At 41.8% G+C, this 16,007-nt stretch overlaps 1 protein-coding gene across 2 annotated transcripts in view; it reads right to left on the reverse strand.

Moving 5' to 3' along the window:
* LOC100026375 (netrin-4-like) overlaps window positions 1-16,007 on the reverse strand; it is a 72,453-nt gene that overhangs the window by 20,171 nt on the left and 36,275 nt on the right. For both annotated transcript variants that reach the window (XM_007500282.2, XM_007500281.2), the window contains exons 5-6: window positions 3,124-3,250; window positions 1,305-1,493 (exon numbers count right to left, since the gene is read on the reverse strand). In XM_007500282.2, the coding sequence (XP_007500344.2) occupies window positions 1,305-1,493; window positions 3,124-3,250 (316 nt within the window). The remainder of the gene's footprint in view (window positions 1-1,304; window positions 1,494-3,123; window positions 3,251-16,007) is intronic.

A 16,007-nucleotide genomic window follows, 5' to 3' on the forward strand; every position in this document is an offset into this window, starting at 1 on the left:
TGGCTCCCAGAGCGATTCTCTATCTGGCTCCTACTGCCTCTCCATTCATCTTGGCCTTGGCAGCAGGTGAATGCACTGGAAATGAGTTTTGCTTGGTACCCCCTTTCCGATGCTTGCTCCTTTCCTGCCTGGGATGTCTGCCAACACCCTGAAAAGGGGCCGTAGCCAGACCCCACTCCGGGAGCCTCTGGTAAGATTTCTGCACAGACAGAGGGCACTTTGAAATAAGGTGGTACCCAGTTCTGTGCTCCTGAAGATTTCAAAGATAGGCCGATAAGCTCACATCCCGCTTTGTGCCGGGCTCCAGACACTGGGATATCTGAGGAGCAGGGGACAGGTAAGGCTTGAAACTTAATAGTGGCACTCAAAGCAGTGTGGTCTGACCCATGCCCCTCTGGCATAATCAACTGGGACAACATGTAGGCTGAAGAAAGAGATGGAGTGACCCAAACAATCAAGGCTCTACGAGTGGGTTTGTCACGGGACATTTAAAGAGGAAAGAACCTAGAAATGATAGGAGTAGCAAGAGTGGGCAGCTTGGAGCCCCAAAGTCCTGAGTGTCAACCCTGCTTTAGACACTTAACTACATGACAAAATGGGGATCATAATAATACTTACCTTCGTGAGAATCAAAAGAGATAATGTTCGTAGATCATTTGGTAAACTATGGGCTACATAATTGCTAGCTATTGTTATTATTATTATATAATGAAAAGAATAATGCACTTGGGAGTTAGATGACCTAAATCTGAGGTCAAATTCCTCTACTGGCTAGTTCTGTGACTATGGATTTCTGGGACTCAGTCTCCCTATCTGAAAAATGAGGATTTTAATACTTATACTATATCACACAGGTTTGTTAGGGAAAACACCATACACATTTAAGCTACTGTTCCTTTTGGTTAATACCCCCAAATTCTATGTCTTGAGATTGTTGCTAGGTTTTAAGATCCCTTCCAGCTCTGATAGTCTATACCTTCAGATTTCTTGCAGCTATGATAGCCTAGTTTCTAAGGTCTCAATCAGCTCTTAAATTTTTGTCTATTGTCCCTTCCAGCTCCCATATTCTAGGATATAGCATTCCAGATTCTAAGGCTCCATCAAACTCTAAAAATCTGTCTGAGGCTCCTTCCAGATTTAACATTGTAGATTCCAAGGATTGTTCCAGCTCTAAAATTCTGGGTTTTAAATCCCCTTCCATCTCTGATAATCTGAGCCCAGAATTTTCTAAGAAGGTACTGGGCCTCACAAGATCCCCCCCCACCCCCCAGTGCTCTGGTTCCTGATGCCCAGTGTATACTCACGTTTACAGACTTCTGGGGAGGACATAGGCTTGCTCCAATCCCGATAAAATCCTGGCTTGCATTTCTGGCAGTGACGGCCCTCCGTGTGATGCTGGCAATTGTCACAGATGCCACCTGTACGCTTCCCAGAGTCCAGCCAGATGCCCGGATCAAAGTGGCAGCTCTCAGCATGCTTGTGGCAGCGGCACTCTGTGTGGAGGGCAGCCCCCATTCATCCACATGCACAGACTGTCTGAGTCTGGTCAGTCTCTAGATCTCTTTCCCCAACTTTGTGCTATTCTCTCTGGGGGGGCTCATGGGGCCTTGGGCAAGCCATAACTCATGGGCCTACCTCCCACCTCTCACCCCAGAGCATCTAGGTGAAATCAGGGTAAAAGAAATGCTTAGCTGTTCCTTGAAGGGAGAAAGAGGTCACATAGTGAGAAGAGATGGCTTGAAAGAGGCCAGGTTACCAGCTTCAGCCCCTACTGCCCTTTTATGTGCTGGTTATTAGCATATGAGCCTCAGGTCCTGCTTCTTCTGCTTCTTCCTCATCATGTTTACTAAAAATCTCTTTTTTCCTCCTATCTGCCAGGCACTAATTCAATAAAGCATTTCCAAGACCGTCAAAGTTTAGGGATAGCTTTGATACCCAGAAAGGGGTCTCTGTATTCTGAACATCCTGGCATTCTTCTTCTTATAGGATTTTGAAATATATGGGACCGATAGCTAACATTTGATTAGTGATTTAAGAATTGCACTTGATATATCTGGCATGATTTGAGCTCAGAACTAGCACTGAATTTATTTCCATCAGTCCTTACTAGCAGGCTGTCTTCTACTGGGCTCTGCTGCTGAGAAAATGGGAGGAGAAAAACCACAGCTCTTCCTTCCTCTGAATAGAATGTGTAAGGGAACTGAAAAGAAGGTGAAAGATAATTTTGTGGTGAGTTGAATCAAGGAAGGTTTCATGAAGGAGGTGAGTTAAGCATTGAAGGGAATGTAGTTAGGAGGAAAAAACCATCTACTCTGAGAAACTCGTTCCTTTGGATCTGGCAGGTAATATAAATATACCTGTCAGTGTTTGGTTTCCCTCACGGGTATTTCCACTTATGCCTCAGTGAGGATTAGCTGATAGTCAGCTGAGAACAAAGAAGGCTCTTTAAGTCTGAAATACAAGATGGTACGGAAAATGCTTTATTATATTGTTCAGAAAACTTCTTATTTTGTTAAACATAAATCCATGTGACTAGGGATAGTTGGAACCTAGAATGTCACCTTGGCCTTTGTAATTCTCCAAGAAATTTTGGGGTCCCTCAATTTCTGGAGCCTCCTAAAATATTTGTGTTTTGAGACCTTTCATGTAGGTCTTGTTTTAGGGTTACCCAAGCTCTTGATTTCACCCAAAGTTTGCTGAATATTTATATTTACTGATATCCATCTCCATGATCCTTGCTTTCAAGCTGCCCTCTCTCTAAAATTGCTTGACTGCATTCATGTGGTTCATGTGTGGGTACCCTTGTCTAATTCTTATAGAATATAAACCTTCCAGAACCTGAATGAGATGGAGCCCTACCCTTTATGACTCACTCTCCCTACCAAATGACTGAATATATATATATATATATATATTTTTTTTAATTATTTCTGATTTCCTTCTCGTGACTAACAATGATCACTTGAAGCAAAGGAGGAGAACCAGGAAACAAGAAAGGGAAGAAAATGGCAGACAGAACTATCCAAATGGATATCAAAACACCCCACAATGGGAGCTCTCATTCAATGACATCCTTCTCCATATAATCTGGCCTACTACCATTTGAGTGCCTTAGCCACTTACTTTTGCACTCATTGGGCTGACTGGTTTTCCCATCTCCTGGCTTCCATGGCTGGTCATTGTACAGTGGCAAACACCTCTCACAGTGCAGACCTGCTGTGTGATGTCTGCATACACATGTCCCGTGGACCTGTTACAAAGAGGATGAGATTGTTGTTATTCAAGGAGAAAGGCCGTGGGATGTGCTGAGCTCTCAGAAAATACTGATCCAGTTTTTGGAATCTCAATGTACCAGCACTCAGTGAATTGTCCTAACAAGGGAAGACCTTCCCTCTGCTAACGGTTTAGAAGTAAAATGACTTGCCCACAGGCTTCTACATCTGATTCTCCATGTGACTTTGAACAAATTATTTCATCCCTTTTTAAACAAATTAAAAAATTTTAATAATAAATTTTCATAAAAGTTTTCCAAAGTTCTCACCTTTTGCATCTAGAAAATGAAGACTGTTGGGGCTACCCCAGAATTTTAATATTAGAAGGGACCTCATAGGCCATTCTGAGCTAATGTATATCTGATCAAGAATCCTTTCTAGAACAACCCCAATAAGTTATTATCTAGTCTTAGTTCTAAGAGCAGCCAGAATGATGGGGAAACCCAATGGACTACCCTCCAAAGGCAGCATAATCTACTTCCAGATTGTTTTAATGATCAGGAAGTTTTTCTTTATTTCAAATCTAAATAGATAGGGCAGCCAGGTGGCTCAGTGGATAGAAAACCAGACCTAGAGACAAAGGTCCTGGGTTCAAATCTGGCCTCAGACACTTCCTAAGCCGTATGACCCTGGGCAAGTCAGTAAACTCCAATGGCCTAGCCCTTAGCACTCTTCTGCTTGAGGAACTTTAATTAATCCATTCTAAGACAGAAGGTAAGGGATTAAAAAAACTGAAGTTGACTTTCAGTTTTCTCCCCTTGACTTTCAGGCTAAGGGGAACAAGTCTAATCCTTCTTCCATAAGACCAACCTTTAAATGTTTGGAGGCAATTACCATGTCCTTTTCCAGGCCTGCTCCTCTGGGCTAAAAATCCAAAGTCCCTTCAATGGATTCTTACATGTCACATCTTCTTTTCACCATCTTGACTGCCTTCTCCTGACCATGCCTACGCTTGTCTGTCTTTTCTGAATCGCGGAACCCAGAACTGAACACAATACTATTACCAGAATAAAGAAGAGGGAGATGATTACCTTCCTTATTCTGAACACTCTACTCTGATTAAAAAGAGGAAAAAAGCATTTGACTGCCATGTCACACTGATGATTTGAATTAAACCTAGCTAGGTCATCCTTGGGACAGCTAGGTGGCACAAGGGGTAGAGTGCCAAGCCCAAAGTCAGGAAAACTCATCTTCTTGAGTTTGAATCTGGCCTCAGACACTTCCCAGCTGTGCGGCCCTGGGCCAGTTGCTTAATGCACCTCTGTTTCCTCATCTGTAAAATGAGATGGGAAAAGACATGGTATACCGCTCTAGCATCTCTGCCAAGAAAACCCCAAATGGGGTCCTAGTGAGTTGGAAATGCCTGAAAAATGACTGAGAACAACCACCACCACCAGGGTCATTGTGAGGCTCAAATGAGACCGCATTGGTAAATGGTACCTGGAACATAGCAGATGCTGAATAAATACTGGTTCTTTTTTTTCTTTCCTTCCCTCTAGAACAAGTCGAATCCTTCTAATTCCTGAATGTGATTCTAATAACAAATACGCAAAGAAAAGATCTAGACAAGATGCTTATAAGGAAAGACTTCATGACAGGGATGGCATCAAAACTAGGTCACAAAGGAAGAAAAGGATATCAACAGTCAGAGACAAGAAAGAAGGATATTGAAAGATGTTTGGGCATTTGTTAAAAGACAGACATTAAAAAAGAAAAGCAAGAGAGCAAAATGGATAGAGAGAAGTCCTAAGGGCTAGAAGACCTGAGATCAAGTCCTGCCTCTGACCCAGGCTAGCTGGGTGACCCTAAGTAAGTCACTTAAGTCATTTTTAGTACTCTAGGCAACTCTGAAATCGTGACTTAAAGGAGGCAGCCTTCTCATCCCTATAACAATGGAATCACGTCTGGACCCCACGTCTATTTATTGAAAGCTAAGCCTGCAGAGGGCAGTATTTAATATAGAATGAGCTGTTGAACATTGGCAGAACTCCTGGGGATGGCAGAAAGCAATCTTCTTACTAATCAAGACAAGATATTGAAGTATGTAGAATGGTAGAGGTGTAAGAGATCTCAGAGGACAGCTGGTTGAAAGCCCTTATTTTATAAATTAGGAGAAAGAGAGACAGAGGGGAGAAAGCACTTACCCAAGGCCACCCAAGCCGCAAATAGTCAAGTTAGCATTAGAACCTTCTTACTTGAAATCTGATATTCTGGGTTCTATGTTCACTTCCAACCCTGACCATCTAGGTTCTAAGATCCCTTCCAGTTGATGTTCTAGGTTCTAAGTCCCCTTCTTTGCTAAGGGATGTAGAAAATACAGAAGTTTAAGACAGATTTACAGAAATGTTTCATTGGGGAGTGGTTATACATGCAGAACTATAACTAAAACCCCTTCTAGCTCTGATATTCTAGATTCTAAGATCCCTTCCAGCTCTGACATCCTCTGTTCTAAGGTTTCGTCCAACTCTGGCATTCTACATTTCAAAGTCCCTTCCAACGGTGAAATTCTAGGTTCTAAGGTCCCTTCTAGCTCTGACATTCTGTGTTCTATGGTCCCTTCCAGTTTTGACATTCTGAGTTCTATATCTCCTTCAAGCTCAACACTTTGTTCTAATATATAATTCAGTGTTTTGTGAGTGTGGCCCACTTTCCCAGAACAATCAAGCCCCTAATAAGACTGTCCTCTGGACCACCACTCCCTCTCATTGTCTTCTGCACCATCACTGTTGCCTCCCATCTTCTCTCATTCTATTTTTTTCTCCCAGATAAAAGAATCCCTCAGCATAGCTCTAGACAATGTGGCAAACTAGTCATATAGAGTAGTATATACTAAGTATCCAACAAGGAGTCTAGACACTTTGGTGCTATCAGAGGTTGGAAAACAGGAATCATCACTGAGTTGACTGGCCAGGAAGGACCTTGAATAGAAGCTTGAACAGAGCTTTAAGAAGATGAGCAGAAATTAGTTAAATTGGCAGGGCAGAAGTAATACATCTGAAGAAAGGAGAGAGCATTCCAGGCAAGGGAAGAGTAAGGAAGTCATGGAGGTCCACATAAGCATGGTACATAGAGGAGAAAGGAGAAAGTGGCTGGAGCAACTTGGCCAGAATTGACTTTACCTATAAGTAAGAAATGAGAAATAAAGTGGGAGAGGTAAAAAGAGGCCAGTTTGGGAAAGGCCTTCAAGGCCTAAGGTGTCTGGACTTTATCCTTAGGCAAAGAGGAATATTCATGGAAGTTTCTTCTAATCCAATATAAGCTGCTAGAAGTATAAACATAGATGAGGGTGATATGGTTGGGGAAGGGGGGGACTCCCACAAATTCCCTTAGAATTTGGAATAAATCCCTTGCCTCAGAACGCAGCACACCATGTTGGATGTCTAGTTGTCCATACAGACAACTGACACCAAGAAAAGAGGGATGTCCTTCGTAGCAATGTCCCCTAAGCTTTTCTCTCTGCTGATAAGAAATTGATGATTTACCCAATCAGGGTTGTTTTCTTGGATTTTTAACAATCTTTTAAATACCTCAAACTTCACCAGCATAACAGCCACTTGCTCCCCCTCCCCTCCCTCATTTTTCTAGCCATTTAGATTGAGGTCTATTGTTTCAAATTGCTTTCAGATCCATTACCCTCAACCCCAGTCTCATAAATAGCTTTGGGAATGAACAATAAATAATAAAGCCTTTAAGAAGGCTTGAGATGCAAATATTGAAAAATAAAATAATCTCTAAGGCCAGCTAGGTGGCACAGTGGATAGAATACTGGACCTGGAGTCAGAAAGAGGTGAGTTCAAGTCTAGCCTCAGATATTTACAAGCTATATGACCTTGGACAAGTCATTTAACCCTACTCACCTCAGTTTCCTCCTCTATAAAATGAACTGGAGAAAGAAATGTTTTGCCACACCAGTGTGTTTCCCAAGAAAACTCCAAATGGGGTCATAAAAAGTTGGACATAACTGAAATAGTTGGACAATAATAACAATGATCTCTGCCCTATAAGAGCTAATTTTCTAACAAGGGATGACAATGCCTAAAAGCAGAGCTGGAAAGAAGGGCTTACAAATGGCCTGGAAGTGACCAGAAAGTCTGGCTGTAGGCAAGAGAAGTCAGAATCTCATCTAGGCTCAGAACACAGAGTAATCCCAGTGTCAGAGACCAAAGGGGTGGTGGGAAGGGGTTAGGAGGTTGAGAAAGAGGGCCAGAGAACCATCCATATGTCAGTGGGGAGAAAGAAAGGGAGGAAACAATAGATAAATGATAGATAAGTTAGTCACTAATGAAACATGGGGAGGGTATTATCCCCACTTTATATAGAAGGAAACATGGGAGAAGTGAGGAGCAAAGTCACACAATTAAAGCCACAAAAGCTGCCACAAGGACCAGGCAAATGTCCTCAACCTCCAGAGAAGCTTTTACAGAAGAAGTAAACAATACAATGGCAGCCAAAGGCCTGATGGCTGACCTTGGATTTCACCTCCTACCCACTGGGGATGTTGTCTTGGCTTGTGATGGCTCTGGCCCAGGCTGACAGAATGCTTGAGATTCTCCTCTGGCATCAGGTTTAGATGAAGGTTTTCCCAGGCCAACCAACTGCTGTTGATTCAGGAAAAATGCCTGTGTTGAGACTGCAGGATCGCTTTGTAAAGCCGCTGGCAATGAAAGACCCAGCCATTTCCATCAGTTGGGCTTGCCTTTGTGACATTGACTGGCTGTGTGATCCTGGGCAAATCACAAGACTTTTGGGACATTATATATACATGTGTGCATGTATGTGTGCCTGTGTGTGTGTGTGTGTGTGTGTGTGTGTGTGTGTAAGTGAGAAAGATTGTCATCTACCATAGATTAATAGAGATAAATACATGAGAGAGATGATAGATGCTGGAGAGAGATGACAGACAGACAGACAGAAAGAGAGGCTGAGAGAGAAAGAGAGAAAGAGAGGGAGGGAGGGGGAGAGAGAGAGAAATTGACAGTGGGAGAAAGACACACAGAGAGAGAAAGAGAGAGAAGGATGGAGGGAGGGAAGAAGGGAAGGAGGGGAAGAGAGAAAGAGGAAAAGAGGGACGGAGGAGGGGAGAGAGAGAGAGAGAGAGAGAGAGAGAGAGAGAGAGAGAGAGAGAGAGAGAGAGAGAGAGAGAGAGGGTGAGAAGAGTGATAGAGACAGAGGCAGGGATAGAAACAGAGTGAACTTCTATACAAACTACTGGTATGATCTTATGCAAATTACAAAACCTATATGGGCCTCAGTCACCTTATCTACAAAATGAAGGGGTTTGATCAAATGATTTGGGCTCCCTTCTAGTTTCAAATATAGGATCTTTTGCTACAGAAGCAGTAGCACCCCAGCACCTCAGTTTCCCCATTGGTAAAATGTGGACATTAATGCCTATATAATCTGCCTCAAGGGCCGTTGTAAAGATCAGGTGAGTGGAAAATCAATCTTTCCATAATTATTTCACATTAGCCCTTTTCATGCATCCTACAATCCCACCCAAATGACCTCCTTGCAGCTCCTCACCCATGACATTCCATCTCTGGCCTCTGCCTTTTCACTTGCTGTGTCTACTACCTAAAATATTTTCCCCTGAAACCTTTTCCTCTCCGCCCAAGCTACTTCCAATCCTCAGCTTAAGTGCTGCTCTCTATGAAAGGTCCTTCCTGATCTAGAGTTCTCCCCTTGTCACTCAATGAAATTACTTTGGGTATATTTTGCATTTATTTATTTGTAGCCATCTTGTATCCTCCAAATGGAATGTAAGCTCCTTGAGGGAAGGAACTTTTTCATTCTTTTCTTTGTATTTCTAGCACCCAACATGGCACCTGGAATATAGTGTTTAATAAGAGCATTTTTGTTATTGAATTGCTGCAATACATTGGAAAGAACTCCAAGTTGCTCATTCATTCACTCGTTTCATTTGTTCAGTGAACTAGTTGTTCTCACTGGTCATTCTCTTGTTCCAGGAGAAAGTATGGTGGAATAATAAGCAGAGAACAAAGATTTGGTTTCTTGTCCCAGCTCTGCCATTGCCAAGTTGAGTAATCTTGGGAAAATTCTTCCTTTCTTTGGGCCTCAATTTCTTCCACTATAAAATGAAGGAGAAGATGGTCTCTCCCAGCTTTGAAAATTGTAAGATTTTAACTTTGCACTGGTCTCAAAAATTCTTCTTTAAAAGACATTGACTCCCTTTCATGGAAAAGCAAAACAAACCCCAGGCTGAAGGAGCCACAGGGTCATTAGATCCTTAACAACATTTATAAGTGTTTCTAGTAAAATAAAAGACCATCTTCTAGAAAGATAAACATCACTGTAAACCCCAAGATGAAAGTAAACCAAAGCAGCTATTAAGGAATTAAAAATAATCACCTTACAGTCATTAAATAGTTAAGTAATAAAATAAAACTGCTGGCCTCCTTAGCCTTTAGTTCCAGTCAGAACATTTCAGTAAAGTTCTAATAAAAGTGCCAACAGCCTCTATTTCAAATATAGAATCTTTAAGCTGGAAAAAAGGACTTTAGTGACTTCTGGGGTCCCCACATGTCTTTGCTACTTAGATCTGCTTTTCTAGTTCAACCTATACACTCAACAAGTGATGACCCACCCATGACTGAAGAGCTCTAGGAATAGGGAGGTCTCCATCTGCTGAGGAGACCCATGGACAAAATCGATGAAGCCAACTTAAGTTGCAGCTACATGAGTAAGACCTCTCTTCCCATAACCAATGTAAAGAGACTAAAAGGGAATCTCACTAGAAACAGACAGAATTAATTTGATCAGTTGAGGAAGAGATTTCTCAGTGATTATTAAAGAAGGAAAATGTGACAACTATGTGTGGTTTAGAGCCAAAGGTTGTGAAAATGACCATTGTAGGTTCTCATCTGTCTTTTTCATTGAGGACTTAAATATCTATTCAGGGTCTGAACAGGGTGTATTAGACTAATGAATTAATTTCATTAGGTGCTAAATTTTGACCCAAAGGACACCAGACTTCAAGGCCAGAATTCTGGCACCAGTCTGGGCACTACTAGTAACTCTGTGACTCATGCAAGATGGACAATTGTAGGATTTTAAACTTGGAAGGAGGCTTAGCCATCTGGTCCAACTCCCTCATTTTACCAAAGAGGAAACTGGGGCTTAGAAAGCATAAACCACTTTACCAAATTACAGAGTTGGAAGAATCTCAGAGACCATTTAGCTTGATCTTTGTATCTCACTACATTTGCTCAATGAACTAGTTAAATTCCCACTGGACAAAGTTCTCTTGTGCCTGTAGGAATTAGCAGAGAACAAATTTGGGTCTCATCCCAGCTCTGCCATTGCCTAGTTGAGTAATCTTGGACAAATCCTTCCCCTCTTGGGGCCTCAGTTTCTTCCTCTGGGCATTTAGAACATTGGTGACAAGGCTTTGTTGAAGAAAGACTTCCAGAGAAGGGGATCCACTCCCACCTCCCAAAGCAGGCTATTCCTTTGTCTGGCCTCTGGGGCTCTGTCTTGTAAGAAACAAATGCAATAAATGTATGAAACAGTTGTGTTTCTGAAACTTATCTGGACTTAAAATAAAATAATTACACCTTTGGTTTTCAAAAAGAAAAGTTCTATTGGGAAGTGTTTCCATGACTTAAGACTAAATCTATCTCTCTGCAATTTCCATTCCAACTTCTGAGGCTAAGAAGAACGAGGCTAATCTTTCCCAAGACAGTCCTTCAAATACATGAAACTTTTATAGTAAAGCTTTTCTTCTTCTCCAGGCTAACTGTCCCCAATTCCTTCATCAGATCTTCATAAGTCCTGGTTTCTACTCACTCATTCAATTAACAGTCACCTTCTTCTATGTATGTTCCAATCTATGGCCTAGAGATAGCTTGGTGGAGCATGGAGAGGCCACTGGGCCTGGAATCAAGAAGATCTGAGTTCAAGGCTGGCCTCAAACACTGATTAACTCTATGACCCTGGACAAGTCACTGAATATAAAATGGTAATGATAATAGTACCTATCTGCCAGGGTTGTTAGGATTAAATGAAATAATATGCATAAAATACTTAACACAGTGTCTGACACATAGCAAGTAATAAATACTTATTTGCCTTCCTTCCTTCCTTCCTTCCTTCCTTCCTTCCTTCCTTCCTTCCTTCCTTCCTTCCTTCCTTCCTTCCTTCCTTCCTTCCTTCCTTCCTTCCTTCCTTCCTTCCTTCCTTCCCTCTTTCCTAAAATGTGGTACCCAGAGCTAAACATAGTACTCCCTATGCTTTCTGGTCAGAGCAAGTTTATCATCATCTCCCTCCTGCAGGACACTATATCTGCCTTAATGGAGCCCAGAATAACATCAGCTTTTTTAGTCCCCCTGGTACTCTGTTTCAGTTTACTTGAAACCCCAAATAATTTTGGACAAACTGCTATCTAATCACATACACCCCCCCCATCTTGTTTTTGAAAAGTACGCTTTTTAAAACAGAAAATAAAACTTCATACTTCTCCCTACAAAATGTCATCTCATTCAATTCATCCCATCATTCTAGCTTGCTGAAATATTTTTGGATATGGGAATCTGTCATCCAATATATTAGCTATCCCTCAAATTTATATTATCTAATATGGAAATACATAGTGCATGAAAGCACTAGTGTAACCTATATCAGAGTATTTTTGCCTCTAGGAGGAGGGGAGAGAAGGGTGAATCTGAATTGCAAAATGTCAGAAAAAAATTTGTTGAAAATTGTTTCTACAGGTAATTGGGAAAAATGATGTAATTGACACCTATAGAGGGGAACAAAAAGATTTGTGTTATCTCCATAGGTATTAGGCATATATCTTCTATGACTTCATTTAAATCATTAATTAACGTGTTGAACAGCACAGGGCCAAGGTACCCATGGGATCTTTGGGGCATCTCATTAGCAGTCTTCTACCCAACTTGCCCTTGAGCTATTAATGCCAGTTTTGGGGATTCACCCATTCAACCAGTTTTGAATCCAATTTATTGTACTAACATGTAGGTAATATCTCTCCCTCTATCCACAAGGATAACATGAAATTCCTTGATCTTCTAATGTGGCTTAAAAAAATTTTTTTTTTTGCATTGAACCTGTAATTTCATCAGGATGGGAAACTCTCAGGTCTCTACCAAGGTAGACCAGCACCTTATCCATAAACTAGTCTTTGAGAACAAACAAGGATATTGATATAACTGACTTGCCTAAAGACAAGGCTCGAACCTAGAGTTGGTTCGGAAAGGATGCACATCCTGTGCCCTGAATTATGTTAAATGTGTCCCAGTGGAATTGCACATTGGCTATGAGAATGGGAGGGGGTAGGGGAGGGTGGGAAAGAATATGATTCTTGTAACCAAGGAATAATGTTCTAAATTGACTAAATAAAAATTTCAAAAAGACTTATGTTAAATGTGTTGGGAATTATATGGAATTTGCAATCCAGCATCTGACTCCACTATAGTATAGTGGGATTATTTATGTTAAAAAAAAAAAAAGGTGTCCCGAGAATACAAAATTTTTGAGAATCACTAGACTAGATGACCAAAAAGAACCCTTCACTACTTAAATATATGATCCTATTCAAGTCTTCCTTCTCTTTACTGATCCTGAACCCACCCATGGCCCTCTCCTTAACTTGACTTCTTGGTTCTGTCCAGACTGAAAGTGCTGAAATACCTATCGGAAAACTATCTTGGGGCTGCTCCATACTGCTGGGGATACAGGGGTAGACTTTAGGCTTTAGAGAACAAGTGGATCAAAATGACTATAAGGAAATATGTTTTACATGATTGCACACGTAGAAATCTATATTAGATTGTTTACTATGTCAAGGAGAGGGAAGAAGAGGAAAGGGAGAAGGGGGCAGAAAATTTGATACTCAAAAAAATTAAAAATTTAATCAAGTTTGATGAGAGAGATAAAGAGAAAGAGGAAAGAGAGAGATGAGAGAGTGAGAGAGAGAGACGGGGGGGGGGGGAGAAAGAGAGAGAGAGAGAGAGAGAGAGAGAGAGAGAGAGAGAGAGAGAGAGAGAGAGAGAGAGAGAGAGAGGGAGGGAGGGAGGGAGGGAGGGAGGGAGGGAGGGAGAGAACACACAGATAAAATAATCTGACCTCTGGCTTCAGTTCAGTTAGCTAACATGCTATGTAACTTTGGCCAAGTCATTTCCCTTTTGTGACCCTAAGTGTCCTCCTCTGTTTTGATGAGCTCTAGCATCCTGCTCAGGTTTCAGGATCTCTAATTCTACTTTTTATCAATGTTATGATTTCTTCCCCAAAGCCCTGAAAGGGAATTGTCCTCTCTGCCCCAGCTAGAAGCATAGAGCCTCAGAGTAGGAAGAAGCCATCTAGCCCAATCTGAACTGAACAAAAATCCCCTTCATCACATCCCCAACAAGGGGTTGCCCCTCTGTGGACTGAAAAAACTTCATGGATAGGGAACCCACTCTTTCCTAAGGCAGCTCCCATAAACCTGCCTTCCAGCCTAATGTTTTTTTCTGCATCATCATCAAGAACAGCAGCCTTGGGGGCCACCCACCCTGGCACAAACTGGATCAGATAGGGGGAAAACTCAGCTCAAGGATTAGCTGCAGACTGCAGAGGCTTGTGGAAAATCCAGATTATTTGCAGGGTGAGGAGAACTGGGGCCAAGTCACCCAGCCTGAGGGCAATAGGACAACAAAGGCTCTGGCCCATAATGGAGGACTATAGTCTGCAAAGTATTCAAACCTGGGAGGTTTGTCTTCAGTAGCTGCTGTTGTCTTTCCCAAGCAAGCTTGTAATGGAAGAAAGAGCACTGATTGTAGCATCATAGGACCTGGGTTCAAATTCTGACTCTCATGAATTACCTTTGTGACCTTGGGTGAGTCCCTTATCCACCTTGGGCCTTAGTTTCCTCATCTGTAAAATGAGGGAAATGAACTAAATAGGCTCTGAGATTCCTTAAACATTTGAATTTATGAACCTATGATCCATGTCTACATTTCTATGCTTCAGGCTCCCCTTTTGGGCCCCCAGACTCTAAACCTACTCTCAGAAAATGCTGTACCATCAACCATTTATAGAAGGATCAAGATAATGAATAAAATGTTGGACTCAGGAGAGAGTCCTGGGAGAATGTGAATTTGAAACCTACCTCTTAATGCCCATCATCTGTGTGACAATGATTAAATCACTCTCTGAGTCTCAGTTTCCCATTTGTAAAATGGGGACAATCCTCTAAGCACCTACCTCACTGGATTTTTGTGAGGCTAAAATGAGATCAAGTAAGTCAAGTAAGTAAGTTGTGGCAGATTTTTGTCACATAACTGTTGGTTTTCAGAAGACCCAGGAGAAGTTCTCCAGAACACTGGATGAATTCTCCATGAAAAGTTTATGGAAGACAAAAGCATGAAGAGGCTGTGATCTGTCCCTCTCCCAGGGGAGCTCTCAGGCTTATCTCATCTCTGATCCTGGGAGGAAGGAATGGCCCTGTGGCTTATTCAAGAGATTTCAAGCATCTGTGAATAAGTAGAGGAGTTTTTAAGGGACTGTCGGGTTGGGAGCAAGGAACAGGAATCAAGGAACAGGAATCTTCCAGGAGTTCCTGCAATTACTCCACGTAGGTGGCCACTTGCTTATTGCACTATGAGTTCTGTCATGGACCTGACCCCATGCCAGGCAACATGCTATCTAAAACCTTTGACGCCTGGACAGAAGATGGAAGCTGCTATTACATACTAAGGCATTATTGCTTTTTGCTTGAATACCTTAGGTGAAGAATAGTTCAGTGTAACCCAGTATAAGGAAGAATTTCCTAAGGTTGAAAACCATTAAAAAATGAAGCAATAAGTAAATCAATAAAATGCTAAAATCATTGACATGTAATATCTATTGAATACCAGCAGTGTGGGGAAAATGCAATTTAGCTTAATAAAATCAGTGTCAAATGGAATTAAGAAAAAAATAGAAAAAATGGAAGTAGTCATTTGAGGTGGCAGTAAGTCCCAGAGTCAGAGAGACTCATTGTCATCAAAAAATTTCTGGTTTTCTTCGTCACATTTTTCTTGGCCCTATAAGTTGCCCATTGCCTGGCCAGGCTACATTCTCCTTCCTAGTGATCTCATCCTTCCTTCCCAACTCCTAGTCTGAATACCTCCTCATCAAGCTGGAAACTTCTATGATTGGAATATTCCAGACTAGAATCTGCCATGAGCAGAATCCTTGCCTATGATCTCAAGGATGGGAAACCAATGAGATCATCCTGGGAAAGGGAGAGACTCCTCCTTTTCAACTCATCTGGGCTACTTTAAACACAGCAGCCAAGATTGTTGAGCTGATCCACCTGCTGGGAGAGCAGGATTCCAGGAGTCTTAGATCATCATGCTAAAGCTATGTGGTGATTTCTCTGGATCACGTTTTTCACTTCCTTCCTTTTTGGAGTTCCATTTTGTAGACAAGTCCTAGATTCATGGAAGTGCAATCAGTGGACAGAGTTAGGGATGTCCTTTCTTCCTCTGCATGCCTGGAGTGCACTCTCACTTTGGACCTCTTTGTTCCTTCAAAATTCTACTCAAGAGACACCTTTTACATGAAGCCTTTCCTGATTGCCCAACTTCAATTGCCTTTCCCCCTAAATAATTTATCTTGTAATTATTTTGCTTATACTTTGTACTTATTTGTACATGTCTCCCCAATAATATATAAGCCCCTTGAGGGCAGGCTATGTTTCATTTTCATTCTCATGCCCCCAGCACCTACTGGTGG

This window comes from Monodelphis domestica, chromosome 7 (genome assembly GCF_027887165.1).
Source record: "Monodelphis domestica isolate mMonDom1 chromosome 7, mMonDom1.pri, whole genome shotgun sequence".
Lineage (NCBI taxonomy): Eukaryota > Metazoa > Chordata > Mammalia > Didelphimorphia > Didelphidae > Monodelphis > Monodelphis domestica.